The 24676-nt window shown below is 36.8% G+C and overlaps 1 protein-coding gene across 4 annotated transcripts in view; it reads left to right on the top strand.

The window, feature by feature from the left end:
• The window catches only part of PIKFYVE (phosphoinositide kinase, FYVE-type zinc finger containing), an 83343-nt gene extending 62340 nt beyond the window's left edge, over nt 1–21003 (top strand). For all 4 annotated transcript variants that reach the window (XM_072813226.1, XM_072813227.1, XM_072813228.1 and 1 more), the window contains 14 exons: nt 2222–2282; nt 3116–3253; nt 4284–4404; nt 6370–6465; nt 7965–8048; nt 8870–8967; nt 10841–11005; nt 12513–12572; nt 13201–13377; nt 14167–14270; nt 15015–15143; nt 16234–16495; nt 16896–16970; nt 17714–21003. In XM_072813226.1, the coding sequence (XP_072669327.1) occupies nt 2222–2282; nt 3116–3253; nt 4284–4404; nt 6370–6465; nt 7965–8048; nt 8870–8967; nt 10841–11005; nt 12513–12572; nt 13201–13377; nt 14167–14270; nt 15015–15143; nt 16234–16495; nt 16896–16970; nt 17714–17829 (1686 nt within the window). In that variant the 3' untranslated portion in view covers nt 17830–21003. The remainder of the gene's footprint in view (nt 1–2221; nt 2283–3115; nt 3254–4283; nt 4405–6369; nt 6466–7964; nt 8049–8869; nt 8968–10840; nt 11006–12512; nt 12573–13200; nt 13378–14166; nt 14271–15014; nt 15144–16233; nt 16496–16895; nt 16971–17713) is intronic.
• The last annotated feature ends 3673 nt before the right edge of the window (nt 21004–24676 follow it).

Genomic DNA, 24676 nt, shown 5'->3' with positions numbered 1-24676 from the left:
CCCTTAACAGCAGTATTTAGATTAGTGTTTGAATAACTGGGGAAGAAAGATGTGTATACCGGGGATAGGTTTCCTGGGGGTCATCTTAGAATTCTATTACATGAACCATATTTTCAGATAAATTATTATTGTCAGCAAAATATAAGGGGTTAATTTTTTTTTTCAAGATTTATTTTATTTTAGAGAGAGTGTGCATAGGGGCAAGGGCAGCAGGAAAGGGAGAGACAGTCCCAAGCAGACTCTTTGCTGAATGTAGACCCCGTTGCAGGGCTCGATCTCATGATCCTGAGATCACAGCCTGAGCCAAAACAACCAGTTGGATGCTCAATCCACTGTGCCACCCAGGCACTCCATAAGGGTTTAGTATACTGATATGATGAGGGACTTTGAGAGAATTTATTTATATATATATATGTTATATATAAATATATATATGTTATATATAAATATAAATTATATATTTATTATATATAAATATATATATAAATTCTATATATATATATGTGTATAGTATCTGTAGGGAAGTATTTTCATAGAATAATAAATTCAAGTGCCTTGGATCTTGATGCTTCTTTTTCATCTCAGAAACAACTGTGTAGGAATTACTTTTCCTTAAGGTTTAGGTGAGAGTAAGAGTAAGGGTTACCAAAGATGATTTATACATTAGTATTTGCCAACTAACCTAGAGCTATTAATGGCTAACACAGACTGTTAGTGGCTTTTCCATTTGCCCACTGAAGAAACTGCAAAGCTAGTGGTGTAAGACTTTTAATTATAATACATAGATACATAATTGAAAATACAAAATCATTCGGTTAAATGATCATTTTTTTGAAGGTTTGAACAATGATTTGAAACTCTGTAGCATTGCCTGTATTTTCATTCAGAAACTAATTTTTGAGTACTTTTAGGGACTATTCTAGTTTCGAGGCATATAGTTCTGAACAAAGGCCATAGTTACTAACCTTGTGGAACATTTGTCTAATGAGAGAGGAGACTGGCAGTAAACCAATGAACAATAAACTTTTAAAAAACAAATGGAAAAAAGGCTATGAAGAAAGAAATAAGGGAAATGGAGAGTATTGCCCAGGGAATGGATGGTGGTGGCTTATTTTATAAAGGTTGCCAGGAAGATCTCTCTGGTATGGTGAGCAAATCTAAAAATGTTCTAAGTAGCCATCTAAGGAATGACTTTGTATTCAAATTATGCACAGGGTTTATAGTGGTTCGAAATATATCTTACCTGTGGATAATGAGACTCTAATTAAAGTCCAGTGGTTGGGGGATCCTTGGGTGGCTCAGCGGTTTAGCACCTGCCTTTGGCCCAGAGCGTGGTCTTGGAGTCCTGGGATCGAGTCCTGCATCAGGCTCCCTGCATGGGGCCTGCTTCTTACTCTGCCTGTGTCTCTCATGAATAAGTAAATAAAATCTTAAAAAAAAAGTCCAGTGGTTAATAAAAGTATACTAAGTTTGGTGGATAATCATAAGTAATTTTTAGATACTTTAATGTTAGGAAATGAGCTGCTGTTTAGAGCACGATTCTCCAAACGTAGTTCAAGGACCCCTGGGGGTTTAAGTCCCTTTCAAGGGTTCTTTCTGCAAGATTTCCCTTTTTTCAATTACATATCTGTGTGAGGCTAGATTTTCTTTATATTCTTCAATCAATAATATAGCTGAACAGATTAAATACAAAAGCCAGAGATGATTCTTGCAAATACTAGTATTTGCAAAAGTGTTAAAACAGTGCCACCTTTACCAATTTTTTTTTTTTTGGTAAGTAATTTTTTAATTTAAAAACGTTATTTATGGGGATCCCTGGGTGGCTCAGTGGTTTGGCGCCTGCCTTTGGCCCAGGGTGTGATCCTGGAGTCCCGGGATCAAGTCCACATCAGGCTTCCTGCATGGAGCCTGCTTCTCCCTCTGTCTGTGACTTTGCCTCATTCTCTCTATCTGCGTCTCTCATGAATAAATAAGTAAAATATTTAAAATGTAACAAATAGCATTTTTGTGTGTGTAGGGGTTTATTATTTTTAAAATGAATTAATGCGTATTCTGAAACTTCCTCAGTTTTAATTTCTAATAAGATAAAAATCAAAAGTTACAACCTATATAAACAAAAGCTGAGTGTCTTAATAGTTCTTAAGAGGCTTAAGGTTAGAAAATCTTAAAAATATGATTTTAATCAAATTTCCTTAAGAATAAAGTATTTACTTCTCTACAGATAAGTGCGATGGATGCGGCTCCGAGAAATATTTCTCCAGGACTTCAAAATGGAGAAAAAGGTTGGTCCTTGAGTAGTGATCACCTCCTATTGGATTTAAAGAAATTTCTTAGTCTATAAGTTGTTTCACTGGCTAATTTTGAGAATTTTTTCTGATGCAGTTGTTATAGATGTGTTTTTTCCTTTCTATAGAGTATTGTAGCACTGTAAGTTTAAGATTATTATAAAGTTTATTATAAGAAAATAAATTAGAGATGGTTGCTGTTAGGGGAAGAAAAAAGAAAAAAAGGAAATTGAAATTTTGTCTGTTCCAAAGTCAGCAGGTTTCACTGCAAAAATATTAGAAAGCTTACGTTTTTATGTCATTAAAATCTTTCCTAAACCTATGTTGTCTTTCACAGTATTTCATTGAATAATTTGATGCCATCCTAGAAAGTTTGTAGAGAAATTTCCTTAGACTGTCTTTGTGGAACATGAGCTCAACTCGTAATTCTTGTCATTTTCTGTTATAATTAAGTGAACTTTCCCCTTGAGAATGAGCATGTGATTTTTTTTCCAATGATGTCCAAATTTTATTCCCTATTAAACTGAATGAATTAGTGTTTAGGTAGCCATTATGTCCTAGTGGAAAAGAATATTGGACAAGAATCAGACTTGGGTTGCTAGTCCTAGTGCTATCACTAAGACTTGACTGTGGTCGGTCAGTTCATATAACCTGTTTGGATATTTGTATTGGTTTCTAAAATATGTGCTAAAGTGACCTAAGTAATTTTTAGGAAGTTAAAATTCTTTGGCTTAGGAGGTAGAAATATGAGTAGGCATTTAAAAAACATTTCTGTTGGGGGACCTGGACTCGTGTTTTTAAATGACTCACTTAAGTTTATTTTTCTCTAGAGGATCGCTTCCTAACAACCCTGTCCAGTCAGAGCTCCACCAGTTCTACCCATCTCCAGTTACCTACTCCACCAGAAGTCCTTCCTGAACAGTTGGTGGGGGGGCCCCCCGAACTCGATACAGCCAGCAGTTCGGAAGGTGCTGTTAAAGTCCCTTTTACTGTACTTTATCCAAAAAAGGAGAGCACTGTGAATGCTTTGATACAAATGCTTTCTTGTATTTTAGATTTGTAAATTTTATACTTAACTAAATGCTATTTGGGGCACCTGGATAGCTCAGTTGGCTGAGCAGCTGAATCATGGTTTTGGCTAAGTTGTTATCTCAGGATCCTGGGATCGAGCCCCATGTCAGGGTTCCTGCTCAGCCAGGGAAGGAGTCTGCTTGAGAGCTTGAGATTTTCTCTCTCCTTTCCCTCTGCTCCCCCTGCCCCCGCCAACCCCTGGCTTGGGCATGTGCATGCACACGTGCGCTCTCTCTAATTTTTTTTGAAAAGTGCTGTTTTAGATAGAGCTTTTTACTATATCACTTGCTTTACTTGACATATAAATATCTCAATCAATTGTTTCATTTGTTTTCTGGGATATTACTTTCTTGAGTCCCATAAAACATATGGTTGTTGCCTTGTAAGAAAATAAGAGAAATTGTAGCCATTTTTCCAACAACTATTTATTTCAGTAATAGCAAATTTATGCCTTGCTTGTGTTTAAGCAGTAACTACTGAAGTAGTAGAAACTTTAAAAATAACGTTAAATTGTAGGTAAGCTCAGATGTAACAGCCACAGTATACATAACTAACTGAGAGTTGCAGTGATGACAAGAAGAGCTATGGCTAAATTCATGCAGGCTAAGGCAGTAATTATATTGTGGCTGCTGCCTGGTCACTGCAATAGTAAGCCATCGATTATAGGATGATACCAATATCAGAGAAGTTTAAATGTAAAACAGTTTGCTCCTTGGAGTCTCTGCTGTCTGTAAATGCTTCACTATTGCTTCTTTCATCCCCAAAGAGTCCTTATTCCTAGATCAGAAATTTTGTACCATAATTGGTAATTATGATGTGCATATGTCTGTATTCCAAAAATGACAGGAAATAATATTGATGCTTTATAGTTTTGTTTTTTTTTTCTTCTTGAATATTAACATATAACTAGAATATTTTTTATCCTAGATGTGTTTGATGGACATTTGCTGGGGTCCACAGATAGCCAAGTGAAGGAAAAATCAACCATGAAAGCCATCTTTGCAAATTTGCTTCCAGGGAATAGTTATAACCCTATTCCATTTCCTTTGTAAGTATTATAAAAGTCAGTGACTGATGTTGGTAGTTTTATTTTCACTTCATTTAAAAAAAATCTTTGTATAGAGTTATTCTCCACATATATAGATATGTTTATTTAACTATATACGTACTTCTCTTTTTTTTTTTTTTTTAAATTTTTATTTATTTATGATAGTCACACACACAGAGAGAGAGAGAGAGAGAGGCAGAGACACAGGCAGAGGGAGAAGCAGGCTCCATGCACCTGGAGCCCGATGTGGGATTCGATCCCAGGTCTCCAGGATCGCGCCCTGGGCCAAAAAGGCAGGCGCCAAACCGCTGCGCCACCCAGGGATCCCCCTATACGTACTTCTCAATCCTAAATTATACTTCATCATAGTAAAAGAGAGGTGTCTTTTGGTATAGTGTAATTTGTAGAATTATTATATAGTGATCATTATTACATAGTAGATGATTGGATTAAAAAGCATTAACTAATGTTGCTTAATGCTTAAGATTACCAGTTCTGAAAATAATTGTTTTTATATACTTTTTTATATATGTTTTTTAAAGATATACTGCTACATCTATTGATCCCATAATCATAGAAACATATTACTGATTGCATATGAAGATGACATTACTGACCTAATAACTTATTGGGACGTGATACTTTTCTGTCAGTGGCGATATAGTACAATGACTCATACAAGTTTTCATTTGATCTTGTTTGTACGGGGCTCGCTGAATAGGAAAGAAGACAGGCTGGTGGCTGTGAGTCTTTTCCCCACTGGTTGATCTGTGTAGCCATCAAATGCTGCTCTTGTGTGGTGGTACAAGTGTATCCAAAAAGTGGACATTTGTTAATAAGGACCATTATTCTTAACTGGCTTTTGTATTTATTTATTCAGTCAGTATTTAAATTTCTTGAGTGCTAGCTCTAGTGCCCGAGGATGTAGAACAAGATAAATCAGGAAAATCACCACTGTCGGGAGCTCACAGTCTCAAGGAGGAGACAAGTTGAGATTCGTACTACAGACTGTGAGAGTCCCTATTTATGCTGGGTCAGACTCGAATATCTTAGCTTTTTCAGTGGGTTATTGTCTGTCCTGTTGTGTGGCCTTTGCCCATGGCCACACTTTTCTTTAGTTGTTAACTCCTATGAATTCTTTCTCAGGAAAACTTTAGACCCTCCCACTTGCTCCCTGCCCTAGCCAGATTAGATCTCTCTGTTACATCCTCTCATGATTCCATCATGGCACTTACCATAAAAGGTGATTTTATTTATTTGTAGGATTATTTGTTTCTTTACACCCCACTGTCCTATAAAGTCTACCATGCCTGTTTTTTTCCTCTAGTGTATTGTTAACATCTTGTGCAAGTTAGGTGCTTAGTATTAGTTTTTCTGAATACTGAGTCTCGTGCTGGCATGGTGGGTGCTCAGTATGTAGCTGTTACACAGATGAATGCTTCTCTAGGGGCTTTAGGATGGAAACCAGGGGATCAAGATTTGGGTTAAAATGGTCACACCATTGAGATTCCATATGATAATAGGAGAGTGGCTGTGTTATATTATTTCTTGTTGGTTTGATAGTACGTTTCCCACAATTTCTAGAAGACTTGTCTTTTATTCTTATGGTAGAACAAAACCTTTCACATTTCTGCTGCTCCATTATAAATACTTTTTGAGATGAACATGGCTCAGAGTCTCAGTAGCATGGAAGGCGTTGTTTGGGATAACTATTCCAGACCCTCTGATTTGAAAACTAATTCTGATGATTTTTAATTGCCTTTAAAAACTCTCTGTTGATAATTTTCCTTGGCTGTTTGGTTCAAATTCTGCATACATTTTGGTGTACTTAATTATATTCTTAGAATTGCCCGGTATCTAAGTGACTTAAAATTGTCTTGAAATTTTCTTATAACGTTTCAGTGGTTTGTATATATCATTTTCTGCTAATTTTGTTCTTATTTATTTATTTAAAAATTTGAACAGTGATCCAGATAAACACTACTTAATGTATGAACATGAACGGGTACCCATTGCAGTTTGTGAGAAGGAACCCAGCTCTATCATCGCTTTTGCTCTCAGGTATTATTCATGGGACTTTTCCAGCTATGATTAGATCTTTATATTTTATGTATATTTATAAATCACCTTATTTAGATCTTTTATAGAGAGTAGAGCAGAATGATTAAATAATATAAGCAAAAAAAAATATATATATATTCTTTGGGCATGATAGCTTGTTCTCTTTGGGTCTGAAGTGTATTCTTTGCTCAAATAATTACAGAATGACTCTTAAGCAAGCTTCTACTAACTAAATTGGCTAGGCAAGTTATTTACTTTATATCCTTTAAACATTCTCTGTATTATACTGTGTATCCATTGTATCCTTTCCTTATTGCATTTACTTTTCATATAATAGAACATTTTATGTCATCAGAGTATCTTTTTAGTCCTCTATTTCCTTCTACTTCTCACACATGCCAAGTAAAGTTTTCTTACTAGAATAATGCCATTCCTATGCCTCAACCCACTTACATGCCCACAGTTATGTCTTTAAAAAGTATATTTCTTTAAAAATATTTATATCTTATGTCTAAAAAGTGCTTTTTAATCACACCGATATCTTGGTAGTGGTAGAACTTAGTCTAAGTATAATCTAAAATGTTTAATTAAAAAACTTTTTTTGTCTATTGGAAGGCATTGAAATTGAAATTTTTCTTTTTATATATTGGTTGCAAGGAGCCTGCTTATTCTACAGATATTCAAATAGCTACAATATGTGGTATAGTAGGTATTGGATTTATAGGAATAAATAAGATCAATTTCTATGCTTTAACATTTATGAAGTTTACCGTCTGGATTGTGAGGAGTTTCTTTCCTTTAGGGGATTCCATATGATATATTTTTTTTGTTTCTGCCTTTTGGCCTTTATGAAGTTAATATTTTTTTTTTATTGCTTTAGTCTGCATTAATAGATAAGAAAGGTAGGAAAGCCAACCAAATAAAAAAATTTCTTTTGTACTGTTAGGAATTGAGTATTCCAGAAGAAATCACTTTCTTCTAATGTCTTGGAAAAATAGTACGTGCTTCTCTTGTTCCCTGATATCTGATTTATCTAAATTAGAGCTCTCAGACGGCTAGTCCAAGAGTTTATCTGATTTATCTAAATTAGGGCTCTCAGACGGCTAGTCCAAGGGTTGGATTTGTTTCTTAAAGTTCAGTACCTTTACTCAAGTTCCTTTTCTTGCTGTTATATTAAAGTTTGAAGTTCTATACTTTGAATTGCCTGTTCTATCCCTGGAGGTATCTAATCTAAATGTTAATATATGGCCTTTCACAATCATTGTTTTGGATATTGGTACTGGTTGGTGTGTTGGGTTGTATTTATGCTTTATTATCTGTGAAGATAGCCTTCTTCATGAAGCTTCTACTTGATAATTTTGTTAGTTGACTCAAGTATGTTTAATTATGAACACATAGAATGATTGTGTTTCTATACTGCAGAGTTTATTCTAAAGTATGTGATTTATTTTGGAAAGAAGCATAATGTTTAACATTTTTCAACCTATTTCTACCCTAAGTTGTAAAGAATACCGAAATGCCTTAGAGGAATTGTCCAAAGCGACTCAGCGGAGCAGTGCCGAGGAAGGGCTTCCGACAAATAGGTGATCCGTGATTGAGTAGAATTTAATTCATTTGGCTATGTCATTGTTTTTCAAATGCTCATACTTATTACAGCATATTATCCGTGTGAAAGTTACTAGAATACTGCCGGTGGCACTCCAACTTTAGCCAACGATAGAACAGAATTCAGGTAGAGCAAAAGGCCTTTAGACAGTGCCTCTGGATAGTTTTCTGATAATTTCCATGGAAGTTTGGTGTATGTTGCAGACTTAGGCTTTCAGCATTTTCAGTTCTCTTTGTTTTCATTTAAAAAATAGTAACTTGTAAAATTAGTAATCTACTGCCTTACTTCGTAATTTAAAGTACTTGTGAATTTTTCATAATCATTAAAGATTCTAAATAGTTTAAAAATAAAACCCCCAAACCAGTTCTTTTAGTATGTTCAGTATTTTAGACATTTAGACAGAAATTGTCGTAGGCTCGTTATTTTGATTCTTACTGAAGTAGGTTTTTCACCTTTACTAATGTGACAGAATTTGATCTATTTATTATCATGTTAACTAGCCTGAGGGATATGAAATTGGTTATTTTCTAATGAACTTGGGGAAATATAAAAGCTTCTGCTTTCATGTATTTTCCATACTTTTATATTCACAACACTTTGCGCTCTTTTTCTTAAGTCCAATAGACATTTCAAGACTTTTTCTTCTATGTTATAACCTGTGTTTACAGAAATTATGAATCATATTTTGGATACCATGGGTGGATTAGGTGGGGAGTAGGTTAATGTAGGAGTCATTTTTTGTCTGAATTGTATGAAACTAACTTTTCCGTTGTTGTTTTTTTGTTGTTGTTTTTTTAGTACTTTAGACAGCAGACCAAAGAGCAGCAGCCCTATTAGATTACCTGAGGTCAGTGGAGGACAGACAAACCGTACAGCAGAAGCAGAACCACAGCCAAGTAAGATTATACATGGAGGAGTACTTATTTATTAGTCTTATTTGTAATTATGGTTTGAAGGAGAAAACATTAAAGAAATGCCAGCTGGCAAGAATTTATTACATCTGGTGTTTATAATATGCATTAAAAATTTTTTATATGCCCTCTTTTATAACTGTTTTGCTTTTCTTTGATTTTTACCTTATTATTGGGTTTGAAACTTCTAGCAACTCATAGGTCTATGCAAAAAGTAGCAGAATCTGCCATTTTAGAGCTTTCAGTTTAAAGTATACAAGCTAAAAAGACTTTTAAAAAAGTTTTTACAGTATCGTTGGCATGGTAAAAATAATTTTTCATGTGTCCTGCTGTTTAATAGCCACATAATAGTTATTTAACATATTCCCATTTTTTGAAAGAAAGTTAAGACTTAAGTAACTGGCTCGAGATTACAGAGGTAGCTGGAAGCTGGGATTTGAACATAAGTCTCTTTGACTTTGTCAGGAATGTATTTTACTACAAATATAACAGAAAACTCAAGTGACTATTGGGGCTTAAACAAATGACAGTGTATTTTTCTAAAATTGCAATGTCCGCAGGCAGGCAGTTGTTGGCATTGGTTCAGTTAGTCTACATTGTTATGACCAGAGAGGGGGTGTTTCTTTATGATTCTCTTAAGTTTTCCTCATGATCAAAATGTTCCATTTCATGTGTTCATTTAAAATAGAAAGAAGGGAAATAGCTATAAGCTGCAACTGTTTCCTTTAATTAGGAATGCAGAGGCTTCGCCTTTAGTCTCCTTGACTGGAACTGAGTCTCACGGTCACCCCTCCCTGCATGGGAAACTGAGATCGTAGTGGGTAGCACCACCCTAGTTGCTTATACAAATCCTGACTCATTTTCTGGGGTTCTCTGCATTGCTGCCCCAAACTAAATTGCAGTTATTTCAGTGAGGAACAAGGTGGGCTTCAATAGTAAAGAGCCCATAAAGGTGTCTGCTACCCTAAGCACTTTAATGAGTGATATTTTATGTGGATTTTGTAGATGGTAAATGTACAAGGTTATAATCATATATGCTAAGCTCATAAGTCATACATAGATGATATACATATACTAAGCTCAAAACTAAGAATGAAAATATATAGAGTAAGTTTTGGTAATATTTGTGGCCATCTTTTACTAATTTCTGAAAAATGCTGAAGAAATCTTGGATTTTGCTCTGTTAAAAATGTAGGAACACAAATGATAAGGAGACATTATCTTTAACTCTGAATTCTTGTGGGTTGTAGAATTGCTTTGTATTAGTTTAATTAACTATTGTAATAATGTAAGCATTTAGCCTTAAAATTTTTTGCTTAATTTTGTTGCTTAAGATACTATGACTGCAGGATGCCTGGGTGGCTCCATTGGTTGCACAGCCGAATCTTGGTTTTGGCTCAGGTCATGATCTCATAGGTTATGTGATTGAGCTGCACTTTGGGCTCCATGCTCAGCAGGGAGTCTACTTGAGATTCTCTTCCTCCCTCCCTCCCTGCATTTACACTTGCATGCACTTTCTCTCTCTGAAATAGTTAAATCTTTAAAATAAAAAGATACTGTGACTGCCATGTAAAGATATTTTTGAAAGATTTTCTGTAGAATTTCTCACATTTTGACATATGGCTATCTGAGCACTGCTCTTCTTTTATATTTCTGATAATAAAAGTGCTTGACTAATAACCCCGCCCCCCCCAGACCCCGTGAAACATGTAGAATAATAGTCTGCAAATGAAAGTATCAGTGTGACTCCTATTCATTACCCTCATATTATGGTTACTGCTAACAAAAGAATGAGTTGAAAATCTTTATTTTTCCACCTGCAGTGACCTGTACTTAATATGTTACCGTTTATTTTTAGCCAAAAAGGCTTCTGGAATGCTGTCGTTCTTCCGAGGGGCAGCAGGGAAGAGCCCTGATCTCTCTTCCCAGAAAAGAGAGACCTTACGTGGAGCAGATAGTGCGTACTACCAGGTCGGGCAGACGGGCAAGGAGGGGACGGAGAATCCAGGCATTGAGCCTCAAGGTGTGTTAAAGGAGACCACTGTGCCTGTTTTACTTGCTTGTGTTCTTTAGAGCCTTGAGTCGATAATTCTTCCTGCTGAAACCAGGGCGTTTGCTCTCTTCTCATGCTGTAGCATGGCAGAGTGGAAAAAGCATGGCGCTTGTAGAGTCCCACTGGCTTTAGATGTCATTGCAATCACTCTTTGTGGTAGAATCAGAAATCCTTAAGTTTCCATTTTTTCCACTGTAAAGTGGCAAAAGCAATGTCTTACAAAGTTTACTAAGGACTGAGTGACATTAAACAGGTGAAACATCTATCTCACCTTATAAATCACAGTTACACATATTCACATGTTTTCATTCCACTACCCCCTCAGACATTTCCTTCCTTTACCAATCTCTGTAGGGTTGAGGGCATTGATGTCTACTTTCATTTTGATATTTAAAAATTTGTCTACCTGATCGTGTTTGAATGTGGGGTGAGGCCAAGCATCAAACTATGCTGACCTGTTTTGTAAATAGAGTTGTAGCGGAACATAAGTACGCCCATTCATTTACTAGTTATCTGGCTGCTTTTGTGTCATATTGATAAGTTGAATAGTTGTGACTAAATAAAATACTTCCATCTGGCCCCTTACAGAAATAGTTTGACAACCCCTGGGATTAGATCATGAATTAGTAGTCTAAAAGGTAGCATAATAAATTGTCATTAGTAACCAAGATATCTGTTTAGTATTCTATAGACTTCCATTGGGCTGTAATCCTTGGAAGACATTGATGCTTTGAAAAAATAGTTTTGAAATGTGACACTTAGGGGATCACTTCTTCTAGCTATTGAGATATATTCCAAATTTGTAATACTTAGAGTGAATCTAACAGTGGATTTGCCACACAAATCAAATATAAAAAATAGCTCTGAAGTAGATGCTAGTACATTTTATGTATTTTATATATTTAATATATAAATATATATTTATATATTTTATATATTTTATGTATTTTATATATATAAATATATATATATATATTTGAGTATATGACAAAGCATCTCAAGCTATTAGAGAAACATTATTCCACACACAGGGAAAACAGTCATAAACTGATAAAGAAGTAATGGAAACTTAAAAAAAAAAGTAATGGAAACTTGATGTAAGAGCTGAGTTAGTATATATTGGTTTTTTATCTATATTTTTTCTTTCTACTTAAAATCGATTAACATATAGTATGAGTTTCAGAGGTGGAGTTTAGTATATTGTTATCAGAGGAATGAAATATAAGAAAAATTATTCTTCAACCTGAATTCTCTAATTTTCATCTGAAAATTGCTCTTTCAAAAGGAGTATACTTATACTTTGTAATAGTTTATAAAATTTCATTGTGCATATAATGCTTGCTTAAGAGTGACTTGACCAGGATAACAAGAATTGACTTGTTAGTTTTTATTGTTATGTGAGGGGAAAAAGAACAAACAAAATGAACTGATAACCCATTGAAAACTTTGGCTTTCCTAACAATATTATACTTTTTAGATGAGGGAGATGGAGGAGATACACAAAAGAAACAACTCATAAATCCTCATGTGGAGCTTCGTAAGTATGAGATAGAATACTGTTGGTTTGGGGACAGGGACTGTAATTGAGAAAAATATTATTTAAGACTTCTATCTTTATATTAGATAAATATCCTGTTTCTTGGAATGAATATTAAGTCTGTGTGCTGACATAAGCTTTATTTAATCTAGATTTAGTTTATAAAATAAAAATTTATAAAGAAATTTAAATTATAATTTAATGTATCTTATAATTTGATTTAATTACTAATGTTTCACTAATGGGTAATCTCGAGCCATAGAGCCTTGACCAGCTGTCTAAAATTGTGTATGTATAGGTGAGTGGCAAAAATTTATCATCCAGAATAATAATCATACAGTAAAATTTAAGATGTGAATGTATAATGATGAAAATACGGTAACCAGTATAAATTTAGAAGTGGGTCTTATTTTATGTTTGATTTTCTGTAAGGTCGTAAGATGCTTTTCAGTCTTCCCTAAGAATCATTTTAATAGAGCTACATAAATGGATGTAGACTTAACACGAGAAATGCTATCCTGGAGAAAATGATATGGTTGCATTCGTCAGGCATGGGGAGTGGGCAGGAATGAAGAGAGATTTCTGATTCATAAAAGCCCTCCCCTCCTTTCAACACTTCTGTTTATAGAATTTTCTGATGCGAATGCCAAGTTTTACTGTCGGCTCTACTATGCGGGAGAGTTTCATAAGATGCGCGAAGTGATTCTGGGCAGCAGTGAAGAGGATTTCATTCGTTCTCTTTCCCACTCCTCTCCCTGGCAGGCTCGTGGGGGCAAATCAGGAGCTGCCTTCTATGCAACTGAGGGTAAGTCTTTCTAGTCACTCACTCACTGAGTCGTAGCCATCTTTTCCCCTCAGATAATTTGAATCACTTGAGCTGAGGTTGTATGATATGGTCAACTGTCAAATGAAGTTTTCTGTTTGAGAGGATGTAATAACAATATTTAAAAGAATACGCGTGTATATGATGTAGATGATACAGTTAGAGACAGACATTGATCTGATCCTTACTAAACTCTCTCTGGTCCTGACTTGTACAAATGTAAGTAGTGGTAGCGAACTTTTAGAAGACTCAAAAGGATACTTCAGAGCTGATGAGAGAATGATAAAAATACAAATACTTGCCCTGAAAATAGGAAGGCCAAGTTCTTAACCTGCAGAGGTTTATAGAAGTTGATGACTGTTTGTACTTCACATTCCATTCTCCATACCCTGAAAACTAAGTTATCTGAGAAAATGCAGCAGGAAGGATGTTGCTTGATAAGAGCTTATTTCATAACTGTGACTTACTGCATTGTTAACAAAGGAGTTTATAAAATTTTACTTAGTAGTTTTAAAAAGTAGATGATCTAGCTATGAATTTAGGTGTGGTACTGTCAAAGGTAGAGGCTTCTTGACTCTATAAATCCTCAGAAACCTTCTGAGCCCTCAATTCCTTGAGAACTATGTTCTGATGAAAATCTCTGTGACATCAGAAAATCTCCCTTAGAGCCATGAAACAGATAAATCTTTTGGGATCTTTGGAGTGATTTATTGTAAATTATGTCAGGAAATATTGTGACTGAATAAACACATATACACTTCTGCCTTTTAGATGATAGATTCATTTTGAAGCAAATGCCTCGTCTGGAAGTCCAGTCTTTCCTTGACTTTGCACCGCACTACTTCAATTATATTACAAATGCTGTTCAACAAAAGGTAGAAATCCCACACTTTGGTCCATAATTAGAGTTTTCTGGACTTTTTTACATCCTGAGAGTCCCAGTGGCAGTTTTTTTCATGCTAAGATAAGAGCAGGACAGACTGGATCTGTTATGTTATTAAGGTGTGATAGAATGCAGTTATTTCAAACTTTCTTTCTTACTTCACCAGTGAGAGCCAAGAGATCTCGAGCAGGTTGCATTTAGTGTGTGTGTGTGTGTGTGTGTGTGTGTGTGTGTGTGTGTAGAAACATTAAGATTGGATGAAAATAGCTGCACATTGTAATTTATAATTTTGTTGAGACAGAAATTAGAAATGTTTGTTGAGACATGAGTATATGGATCTTTAAGTAGAAAGGAAGCCATTGGCTCAGGTTTGCCCACTTGACATTTAGCATTGATCCTCCCAGTAAGGGTATAAAGGAGTCATGTAGATTTTTTTTTCCATTTATGGTTTTGTTGCATGTTTTGGGGGGAAATTATATGTCATAATAAAATTTGTGATTTTGAGAAATTATAAAGCATTATCCTTTGGGGAGATACAAAGGATCTAATGTTTTTTATTAGCAGTACTGTTTTACTTTTTACTTACTCCTGAGATTCAAGGGCTTAAGTTTTTTTCAAGGTCCTTTGACTGGTCATATTAATAGAATATCATGTTTGGATATTACATGGGTAATCCAGATATGGGTACTAAATTACATATAATCATTTTTGATCGAGTTTATCTTTTCTTGATTAGAGGCCCACTGCTTTGGCCAAAATTCTCGGAGTTTACAGAATTGGTTATAAGAATTCTCAGAACAACACTGAAAAGAAGTTAGATCTCCTTGTCATGGAAAATCTTTTCTATGGGAGAAAGATGGCACAGGTAAGGACACTGAACTGTGCAAACCATGTAGCTACTGGAACCTTTAGCACTTCTGGTTCCTAAATATAGTGAATTAGAAAATAGCATGTTACTTGATAGAATTAAACTTTAACTTTGGAATTGTTGAACCTTATAGGAAAGATTAAAGAATATTGTAGACTGGTCTTAAAGTTTAACCTACTCAATATCCTAGAAACATAGAATCATAGAATTAGAAGACTGATCTGTTTCTGTCACCTGAGTTTTTAAAGTTGAAGAAACGAAGACCTAGAAAAATTAAATTTGTGACAGTCATGCAGATATTCCAGGAACTCAGGTTGTTTTAGATTCTAGAACAGTAGCTTTCAAAGTGTTGGTCCTTGAACTATTTCCTGTCTGTGATGAGGTAAGGAGCTTACACTAGAATATCATTCAATGCACTGCTTTCTTCATTGAGAATGTCTTGCTCTGCTGAACTGAACAGTGTGCTTACTGATGGGATTGTTTCACATTCTGGCACTAGCTCCTTAGGTCATCATGGGCAGGAACAGCTGACTTAGCACTGGTCTGTAGAATACACTTCCTGTTGCAACTGGTCTAGGACCTAAGTCCTCTGACCTTTGAGTGTGTGGCTTTTACCACTCCCAACATTTCTAGGGACATACAGTTGCTTCTGCACTGCCATGAGTATTGAATGGAGTTTTGGTATCAAAGCTAAGTTTCCTAAAACTGTTTGCATCAGTTCTTTAAACTGCTCTATGATCCAGTGATACATTTTTGTAGTTTTTTGCTAATGTTTCTTAAAGTTGATTAAGTGGGTTAGTGTATTCCTGAAATGTTTGAGTAATTGAATTCCTAGGTGTTAATTTTTGATGATGAATCATATCACCATTTATGTTATTACCCAATCTTAATACTCGTGTTACATATATTATATTTTTAATACATAAACAATATGTTTAATACATTTATATGTTATGATTAAGTTTTAAAGTTAAATTTAGAAGCGTATATAATGGTATAGGCTATAGGGCATCTTTTTGCATTTCCAATTTAATTACATTAATTATGCAACTCATGTATAAATGACAGAAAATTTTCTTTCTGCTAGGTTTTTGATTTGAAGGGTTCACTTAGGAATAGAAATGTAAAAACCGATACCGGGAAAGAGAGTTGTGATGTAGTCCTGCTGGATGAAAACCTCTTAAAGATGGTTCGAGACAACCCTCTGTATATCCGTTCTCATTCCAAAGCCGTGCTGAGAGCCTCGATTCGTAGTGATTCCCACTTCCTTTCTAGCCACCTCATTATAGATTATTCTTTGCTGGTTGGGCGAGATGATACGAGCAATGAGCTGGTAGTCGGAATTATAGGTAAGTCAGTAAGCATACCTTACTTCTATTGTAGTTCACGATTGAAGCCAGAGTACATTTGAAGATTATGCTGAATTTGGTCTAGTCATAGCTTATTAAACATTTTCATCAACTTTCATTTGAAAATTCAACAATAGCTTTTAAATTCTAGTTACCTTCTATTCAGCGTCCTCATTTTCATTATCTTTACCAAAAATATCTGTATTCAAAAAGTTCTTCATAAATGAAGCCCTAGGAAGTCATTAGGAGGATTAAAAGAATTACTATGGAAAAAAACCCTCGGGACAGTGCTTGGCAATACTGTTAATATTCAGTAAACATTGTAGAAGTAACAGTAATTACTGTTGTTGTCTCCTTACATTTACTAACATAACTTTTCTAATCTCACCTCCTGTAACAGATTATATTCGAACATTTACATGGGACAAAAAACTTGAGATGGTTGTGAAATCAACAGGAATTTTAGGAGGACAAGGTGTGCAGAATTTTTCTTTATTCTTTAAACTGTTCTCTTGTCTTCCTTATCAGTTAACATTTAAAAAATGGGTACTTTTTAAAATTCCCCCCCCCCCAATAAGTAAATAAGTGGTTATCTCTGATTTTATCATTTCCAAAATGATCAAATAATAAAGGGAACTATATAGGTGGGGAAATAATTGGTTTTAAGGTTGTGTTAAAATGCCAGAATGAAAAGTTACCCAAAAAAAGGCCAAAGAGTGTGAATAAGAGGTTATTTTTAATTAACACTTGAAAGCTTCTGGTTCTCTGAGCACTGCTAGCTCCACTTGTACTTTCATACATCTCTCGCCTGGAGGCAAGAGCTACTAGTCTCTATTTTTAGAGGCCGGGGCTGGGGGTGGGGTAGGGGTAAGGGCAGAGGAAAAGGGGAAGAGAATCTTAAGCAGGCTTCATGCTCAGCACAGAACCTGACATGGGTTCAATGTCACGACCCTGAGATCATGACCTGAGCCAAAATCAAGTCAGACGCTTAACTAACTGAGCCACCAATGCTCCAAGAACTGATCTTTTAAAATGGGAACCCCTACCAGGAAGGGCCTGTCCCACATCGTGGGGCACAGTGGACACTCCCTCTTCCTTTCTGAGACTGTCATGGTATGTGTGTCTTTATGACAGTTTTCATGAAAGAATATAGCTGCTCAAGTCAGTTGTTGATCAACCATGTAACAGCTTTTTCCCTTTGCTCTTTCCTAATCTTAGGTAAAATGCCAACTGTGGTCTCTCCAGAGTTGTACAGGACTCGATTTTGTGAAGCAATGGACAAGTATTTCCTGATGGTACCAGACCACTGGACAGGCTTAGGTCTGAATTGCTGAAGTGGAGCATGTGATTTTGAAATGGACCAGGAATGAAAAGGCCCTGGAGCAAAGGACCAGAAAGGAGCTCCATGTTTTATTTCTTCATCACATTCACCACTGCATGCCAAGGCCTTCCCATTCCGTGCTTGTGTGGGCTGTCTGTAACTGAAGGGTTAAAACTCCGCAGATTTGCACTTTGGCTTTGGATACCTACAAATTAGCTGTCCTTCTGCTGGGAAGTTGCATGAACATTTTCCCACATAAGCTAAAATAGAGGCACATTTCAAAGGGCTAAATACAAATGTAGGGTCAGAGGTGAGGAGATAGGGTGAAACATGGGTTGTCAGATCTGTTACCAATCCTGTTAAGAAAATAACGCTTCCTAGATTGTGGCTTTCCTGGCATCATATTTGACACGTTCTTTACTTAGTATTGGTAGAGCTGGTGTATTTGTTTTGTGTTTCTTCTGTGATGGTGTAATGTTGCCTATTATCAGGATTTCTGAAACCTTTAAAAAATTCTGAATTATTCTGTTCATGGCCAGTTAAACAGATCGACCCTGTCTGTCCTTGTTTGTTTGCGGAATTTGACTTAAATTGGGAATCCTGTCATGTCCTTACCTTGCCCTGTTTTTTGAGTGTGCTTGCTATTTGTCTTCTCTGTGGGTGATGGGAGACTAGCCATTCATCAGCAGCCTTCTTTTGGAGCTGTTTTTAAAGCTTATTTATAACTTTTGTGCAATTAATATGTTAAACTGCACTTCTCTGTACCTGTCTGCATTCTAGGTTTTCCTCCACTTTCAGGGAAACAGTAAATGAGTCTATAATGACTAAATTCCCAAAGGGAGAATTACTAAGGATTTTTTTTTTAATGTAAAAGAGAAATTAGACCTTATCCAAGAAATTGGGTGAGAGGTAAACACTTGCTTGTTTTTTTTGTAAAGTGTCTTTTTCAATATAAATAGCAATTCAAGTGGCATCTGTAAAACTAAGAGGTTTCTAAGTGTGGACATCCGTTTCTTAACTTTCTGCACCAGTTTCTAGGCCAGTTCTGATTATTGAGAAATGTTAAAGAGATTAAATATTTGTAGTAAGGAACTTCTTGTTTAATAGAGTTTTTGTTTGTTTAAAAAGTGATCAGTACTGAGTTGTCTTTGAGGAAATAACAGAATGCCAACTATTTCCTCGTGGCTTCTTTCCCTAACAAGGATAATTTGGGGATTTGTAAAGTTTTATAACGTTCTCCTCTTTTCAGGCTTCCTATAATAGCACATTTCTATTGTAACTTTCACAAAATAAGAAAAAGAAATCTGGGTACATTCCAGTTACAGAGACTCTAAGTATGTGAAATAGGAGCATTTTGGAAAGTCTGCTTTAGAGAATGAAAGCAGTAATGAAAGCATTAGTTTGGTGTTCATTGCATATTGGAAACGTGATTTGTCTTGACCTAGAAACAAGTTGGCCAAGGACTTAATGACCTATGATAAGCACTTTAAAACAAAACAAAACAAAACAAAACAAAACAAAACAAAAAAAACATGTGGTGTGCCTTTTGAAAACGCACAGAACACACTGGTGGTTTTAATTTTGATGTGACAGCCTAGAACAGGACGGACGCCTGCCCGAATGAAACGTGTGGATGGACCGTCGCTAACTGCTAACCTCTTGTGAGTCCAGGAACAGTGGACTTTGCGACTCCTTTTGAATACAAACACTGTTCCGTCAGGATACTTAGGGTTATTCACCTGTGCATTTCCTGCCCTCTGCCATGTCCACCGCCAGGAGAAGGTGGCTTCCCTTAGCCGTAATCGGGTCGTTTCTATGTTTTAGCCTCAACACCCTGCATATGGCAGGCTTGGATCCTCCACTGGAAGAATTCCTGACAGTAGCGTGTGTCACTTTGGTTTTGTTTTCCTTGCCCATGACTTGAACTGTTTTTTACAGCACGGCTGCCTCTCAGATAATTTTGGGGCTAAAAAAAATTCCGGTATACTATAATCTGAAGCAACACTTGCTGCCTTGCAAGGGTGATCTGTCCTTTGGAAACTGTCTTAATGAAAGGGAAATTAATTCATTGTGAGTAGAAGGACGACATCCTCAGCCCCGGTGCTTTTGTTGAGGCCACGGTAGTGTCTGTATATGTCTGTATAAGGTGTTTCAAATATCGTGCTGCTTGGTGTTAAGCATTGAATGACCGCTCACCTCTCTTGAATATCCTTTCGAGGCTTGGAGAACATTCATGTTGAAAAGACTGAGGAAGAAATCTTACTTCTTTCTTCCTTAAAATAAAACATGAATCCTGATAATATCTGATAGCTGCACAAGAAAACTATGTGAACGCTTTGCATTGTAGAAAAATTTTGTTTATAAATATTAAGGTTTCTGATGCTGTCAAAACTCTATGGAAAAATAAAAAAGGTTTACTTTTTTTCCTAGCCAAGTCTGAGACAAATAAGGGGAATCGGGTATTGCAAGCCCTTTTGTAGTCTGTTGAATTATTTAAATTTGTAGACGTTTAAAATTTCCTACAAAATGTGCTGCTTATAATGTTTTCCTCGATCCGGCAGTGAGTGGTTTTCTAACTTTGGCTTTTATTGGGTATTGTAAATAGGTTTGTATTGGTTTTGGTGGCATCAGTGTCTCCTTGGCTTTTTACCCATTAGCACTGGGCTTGTAAAAAAAATTGCCAAGGAAAAGTAATCTACCTGTAGAAAGTTTGCTTAGCTAGGGGAGTGAAAACTCTCTCGTGAATGCGCCTGGTGGTGAAGCAGGTCAGGCCATTCTTTGTTCCTCAAGTATTAACATACTGACTTATGCAGTATTCAAACCATCTAGTGCAATGCCTTTTTGTTTGTTTTTGTAACACGGGTGCAGTGTATTATAGAAAAACAAAAATTACAATCACGAGCAGTTTTAATGCTGCTGTGCTGGTTTTGTAAAAAATGTACATTATGTCTTTTGACAGGTTTAATTTTAACTAGAGAAATGACATTGTAAATCATAATATCCTCTTAATTTAATATGAAAAATTCAGTTAACAATATTGAAAATACTTACTGTATTATATTGTATATATTTCTCTACTTTGGTTCTAGCTCTTTTATATGATTGACATGTTATTTAAGAGATAAAACTGCCTTGACCTTTTGGAGACTTATACTGTAAATAAAGAAGACTTACGATAAACTGAGAATCAGCCTCACTTAGTTTTGAGTCGGTTTTTGGAAATTAATGGGGGTGGGGGGGTGGGGGGGGAGATGGAGTTTGGTGTCCAAGCCTCGCCCCTCGCCCCTCTCCCCTTTCCCCTCCACCTCCCGCATTGCCTCCCCCCCCTCGCCTCGCAGTGTTGCCTTCTGTTCATTTTCTTGCCCTTCGTCTCCCCACCAGAGAATTTAAGTCTTTCACTAGTAAATGGTCTTCTTAAGTCCCAGAAAAGGGGGGGGAGGGTCTTAAATCTGCATGTTTGCTTCTGCCTGTGTAAGTAATGGCTTTGCCTCTCCTGCCCTCCTTTTCTCCATGTGTTTCTGCTTTCCTGGAGGGACACTCAAAAGTACTGCCCTTTCTCAGCCAGGAATGGCTGAATTCACCTCCTTGGCAGACTCTCTAAGCTATTAATTGGTCCCTGGCATGTTCAGAGGAGTCTGCCTAGAGTGGATCCAGCTGTGCCCCACCTGCAGCGGTGGGCGCACCTGCTCCCCTTCACCAAGCCTGGGCTCACCCAGGAGCAGGAGAGCCTCTGGCGGTGCCCCCCTGCTGTGGTGGAAAGGTGCTTGGGGCCAGGCACCCAGTTCTCTGGCCCACCTCCCTGGCAGCGTCTTGTGTTGGAAAGTCCTTTCTTGTACAATTCTAGGTTAGTGCTTAACAAAACTAAGATTTTTTTTAACCTAAGTTTAAAAATTGTGGTTAAAACCACGCCAAATTTATCAACTTCACCATTTTTAAGTATATGGTTTAGTAATGTTAGCTGCATCCACATTGCACATTATACCCCCCAGAACTTTTTCTTCTGGCAAACCTGAAACTATACCCATTGAACCACTCTTCTTGCTCACCCTAGACTCTGGTCACCTTTGTTTTCACTGATTTGACTACTTTAGCTTCTTTAAACAAAACCATACAAATTTGTCTGTGGCTGGCTTATGTTACTTAGTATAATATCCTCAAGGTTCGTCCATATTGTAGCATTTTCCTCTTTTTTAAAAATTCAGTGACATTCCAGGTTGAATGATGTACCACTGTTTTCTTTATTCATCATCAGTGGACATTTGCTTCCACCTCTTGGCTACTGTGAATAATGAGCATGGAAGTGCGAATGTACTTCAAGATCCTTTGAAAAATTGAAAAATTGTTTTGGATAAATACAGACAAGTGGGATCACTGGATCCCATGGTAGTTCTGTTTTTGTTTTGAGCAACCTCCACATTATTTCCCCTGGCAACTATGCTATTTTACAATCCCACCACCAGTATAGGAGGGTACCAGTTTCTCTACATCTTTTCCAACACTTTGATGGTAGCCATCCTAATGAATGTGAGGTAATATCTCATTGTGGTTTTGATTTGCATTTCTCATGATTAGTGAAGTTGAGCATATTTTCATATGTGTGTTGGTCATTTGTATATTATTCTTGGAGACATGTCTGTTCAAATCCTTTGGCCATTTTTAAATTTGGCTTCCTGGGGCACCTGGGTGGCTCAGTGGTTGAGCGTCTGCCTTTGGCTCAGGTCATGATCCCGGGGTCCGGGGATCGAGTCCCGCATCGGGCTCCCTGCATGGAGCCTGCTTCTCCTTCTGCCTGTGTCTCTGCCTCTCTCTATGTGTCTCATGAATAAATAGGTGAAATCTTAAAGATTCGTTGGAGGGCTATTGGAGGGCCCTTGAGATTCCATATATGTTTTAGGATGAATCTATTTCTGTCAAAAGAAAAATGCCATTGGCATTTTAGGGACTGTGTTGGTTCTGTAGATTGCTTTGAGTAATATGGACTTTTTTTTTTTTTTTAAGATTTTATTTATTGAGAGACGCACACAGAGAGAGGCAGAGACACAGGCAGAGGGAGAAGCAGGCTCCATGCAAGGAACCTGATGTGGGATTTGATCCTGGTCTCTAGGATCACGCCCTGAGCTGAAGGCAGACATTCAACCGCTGAGCCACTCAGGTGTCCTGAGTAATATGTCCTTCTTAACAAAACTCATGATCACAGGATGTCTTTCCACTTTTGTGCTGCTTTTAATTTCTTTCACTGGTGTCTTACAGTTTTCAGAGAACAAATCTTTCACCTTTTGGTTAGGTTTATTCCTAGTATTTTATTTATTTTGGTGCTGTTATAAATGGACTTGTTTTCTTAATTGCCTTTTCAGAGCAGTCATTGTGTATAGAAACACAACTGATTTTCGTGTTGATTTCATATACTACAATTTTATTGACTTTAACATTTTTTGTGTGTATATACTCCTTAGGGATTTTTACATATAAGGTGATGTTATTTTATCTTTTTAGTCTTCCTTTGTAATTTCCATACCTTTTATTTTGCTTTCTTGCCTAATTGATCTGGCTGGGGCTTCAATATTGTTTTTTATTTGTTTAAAGATCTTACTTATTTATTCATGAGACACACACAGAGAGAGAGAGAGAGAGAGAGAGAGAGAGAGAGAGAGAGGCAGAGACATAGGCAGAGGGAGAAGCAGGCTCCATGCAGGGAGCCCAACGTGGGACTTGCTCCTGGAACTCCAGGATCACAATCTGAGCCGAGGGCAGAGGCTCAACCGCTGAGCCACCCAGGCTTCCCTGTTTTTTAAAAGACTATTTATTTATTTGAAATAGAGAGTGCGTGTGCTGCACTCAGGCATGCATTGCACACAAGCAGGGGGGAGGTGTGGAGGGAGAGGGAGAAGCAGACTCCCCGCTGAGCAGGGAGCCAGATGTGGGGCTGGATCCCAGGGACCCTGGGATCAGGACCTGAGTCAAAGGCAGACACTTAACCAACTGAGCCACCCAGGTGTCAATGTGACTTTGGATGTAAATGCTGAGTGTGGGCATCCTTGTCTTCTTCCTGATCTTAGAGGAAAAGCTTTCAGTCTTGCACTGTGGAGAGCGATGCCAGCTGTGGACATTTCCTATGTGATCTGTATCATATTGACACTGTCTATTTTTAGTTTGTTGAGTGTTTGTATCATGAAAGTGTGTTCAGTATTGCCAGATGCTTTCTCTGCATCGATTGACATGGTTAAGTGGTTTTTATCCTTCATTCTGTTACTGTGGTATATTACACTGATTGATTTTCTTATGTTGAAGCATCCTTGCCTCTTGGGGATAAATCTCATTTGGTGCTGGTGTCTAATCCTTTTAATGCACTGTTGAATTCAGCTCGCTAGTATTTTGTTGAGGAATTTTTCATCTATATTTAGCAGGGATAGTGGCCTATAGTTTTCTTTTTCTTGTAATGTCTTTCTCTGGCTTTGACATCAGGGTAATGCTAGCCTTATAAAATCATTTTGGGAGTTTTTCCATTTCTTCAATTTTTAGGGAGAGTTTGTGAAGGAGTGGCATTAATTCTTATTTAAATGTTTGGTAGAATTCACTAGTGAAGCCATCTGGTCCTGGATTTACTTTGTTGGGAGGTCTCTGATTTTTTTTAAAGATTTTATTTATTTATTCATGAGAAACAAGCAGAGACATAGGCAGAGGGAGAAGCAGGCTCCATGCGGGGAGCCCGATGCAGGACTTGATCCCAGGACCCCGCCCTGAGCTGAAGGCAGCTGCTCAACCGATGAGCCACCCAGGCGTCCCGGTTTTTGATTATTGATTCATTCTCTTTACTAGTTAGAGGTCTGTTGAGACTTTCCATTTCTTTCTGATTGATTCAG

Source organism: Canis lupus, chromosome 36, assembly GCF_048164855.1.
Source record: "Canis lupus baileyi chromosome 36, mCanLup2.hap1, whole genome shotgun sequence".
Taxonomy (NCBI): Eukaryota; Metazoa; Chordata; class Mammalia; order Carnivora; family Canidae; genus Canis; species Canis lupus.
Note: the sequence above shows the minus strand (reverse complement) of the source record. Positions and strands in the feature narration are given on the sequence as shown.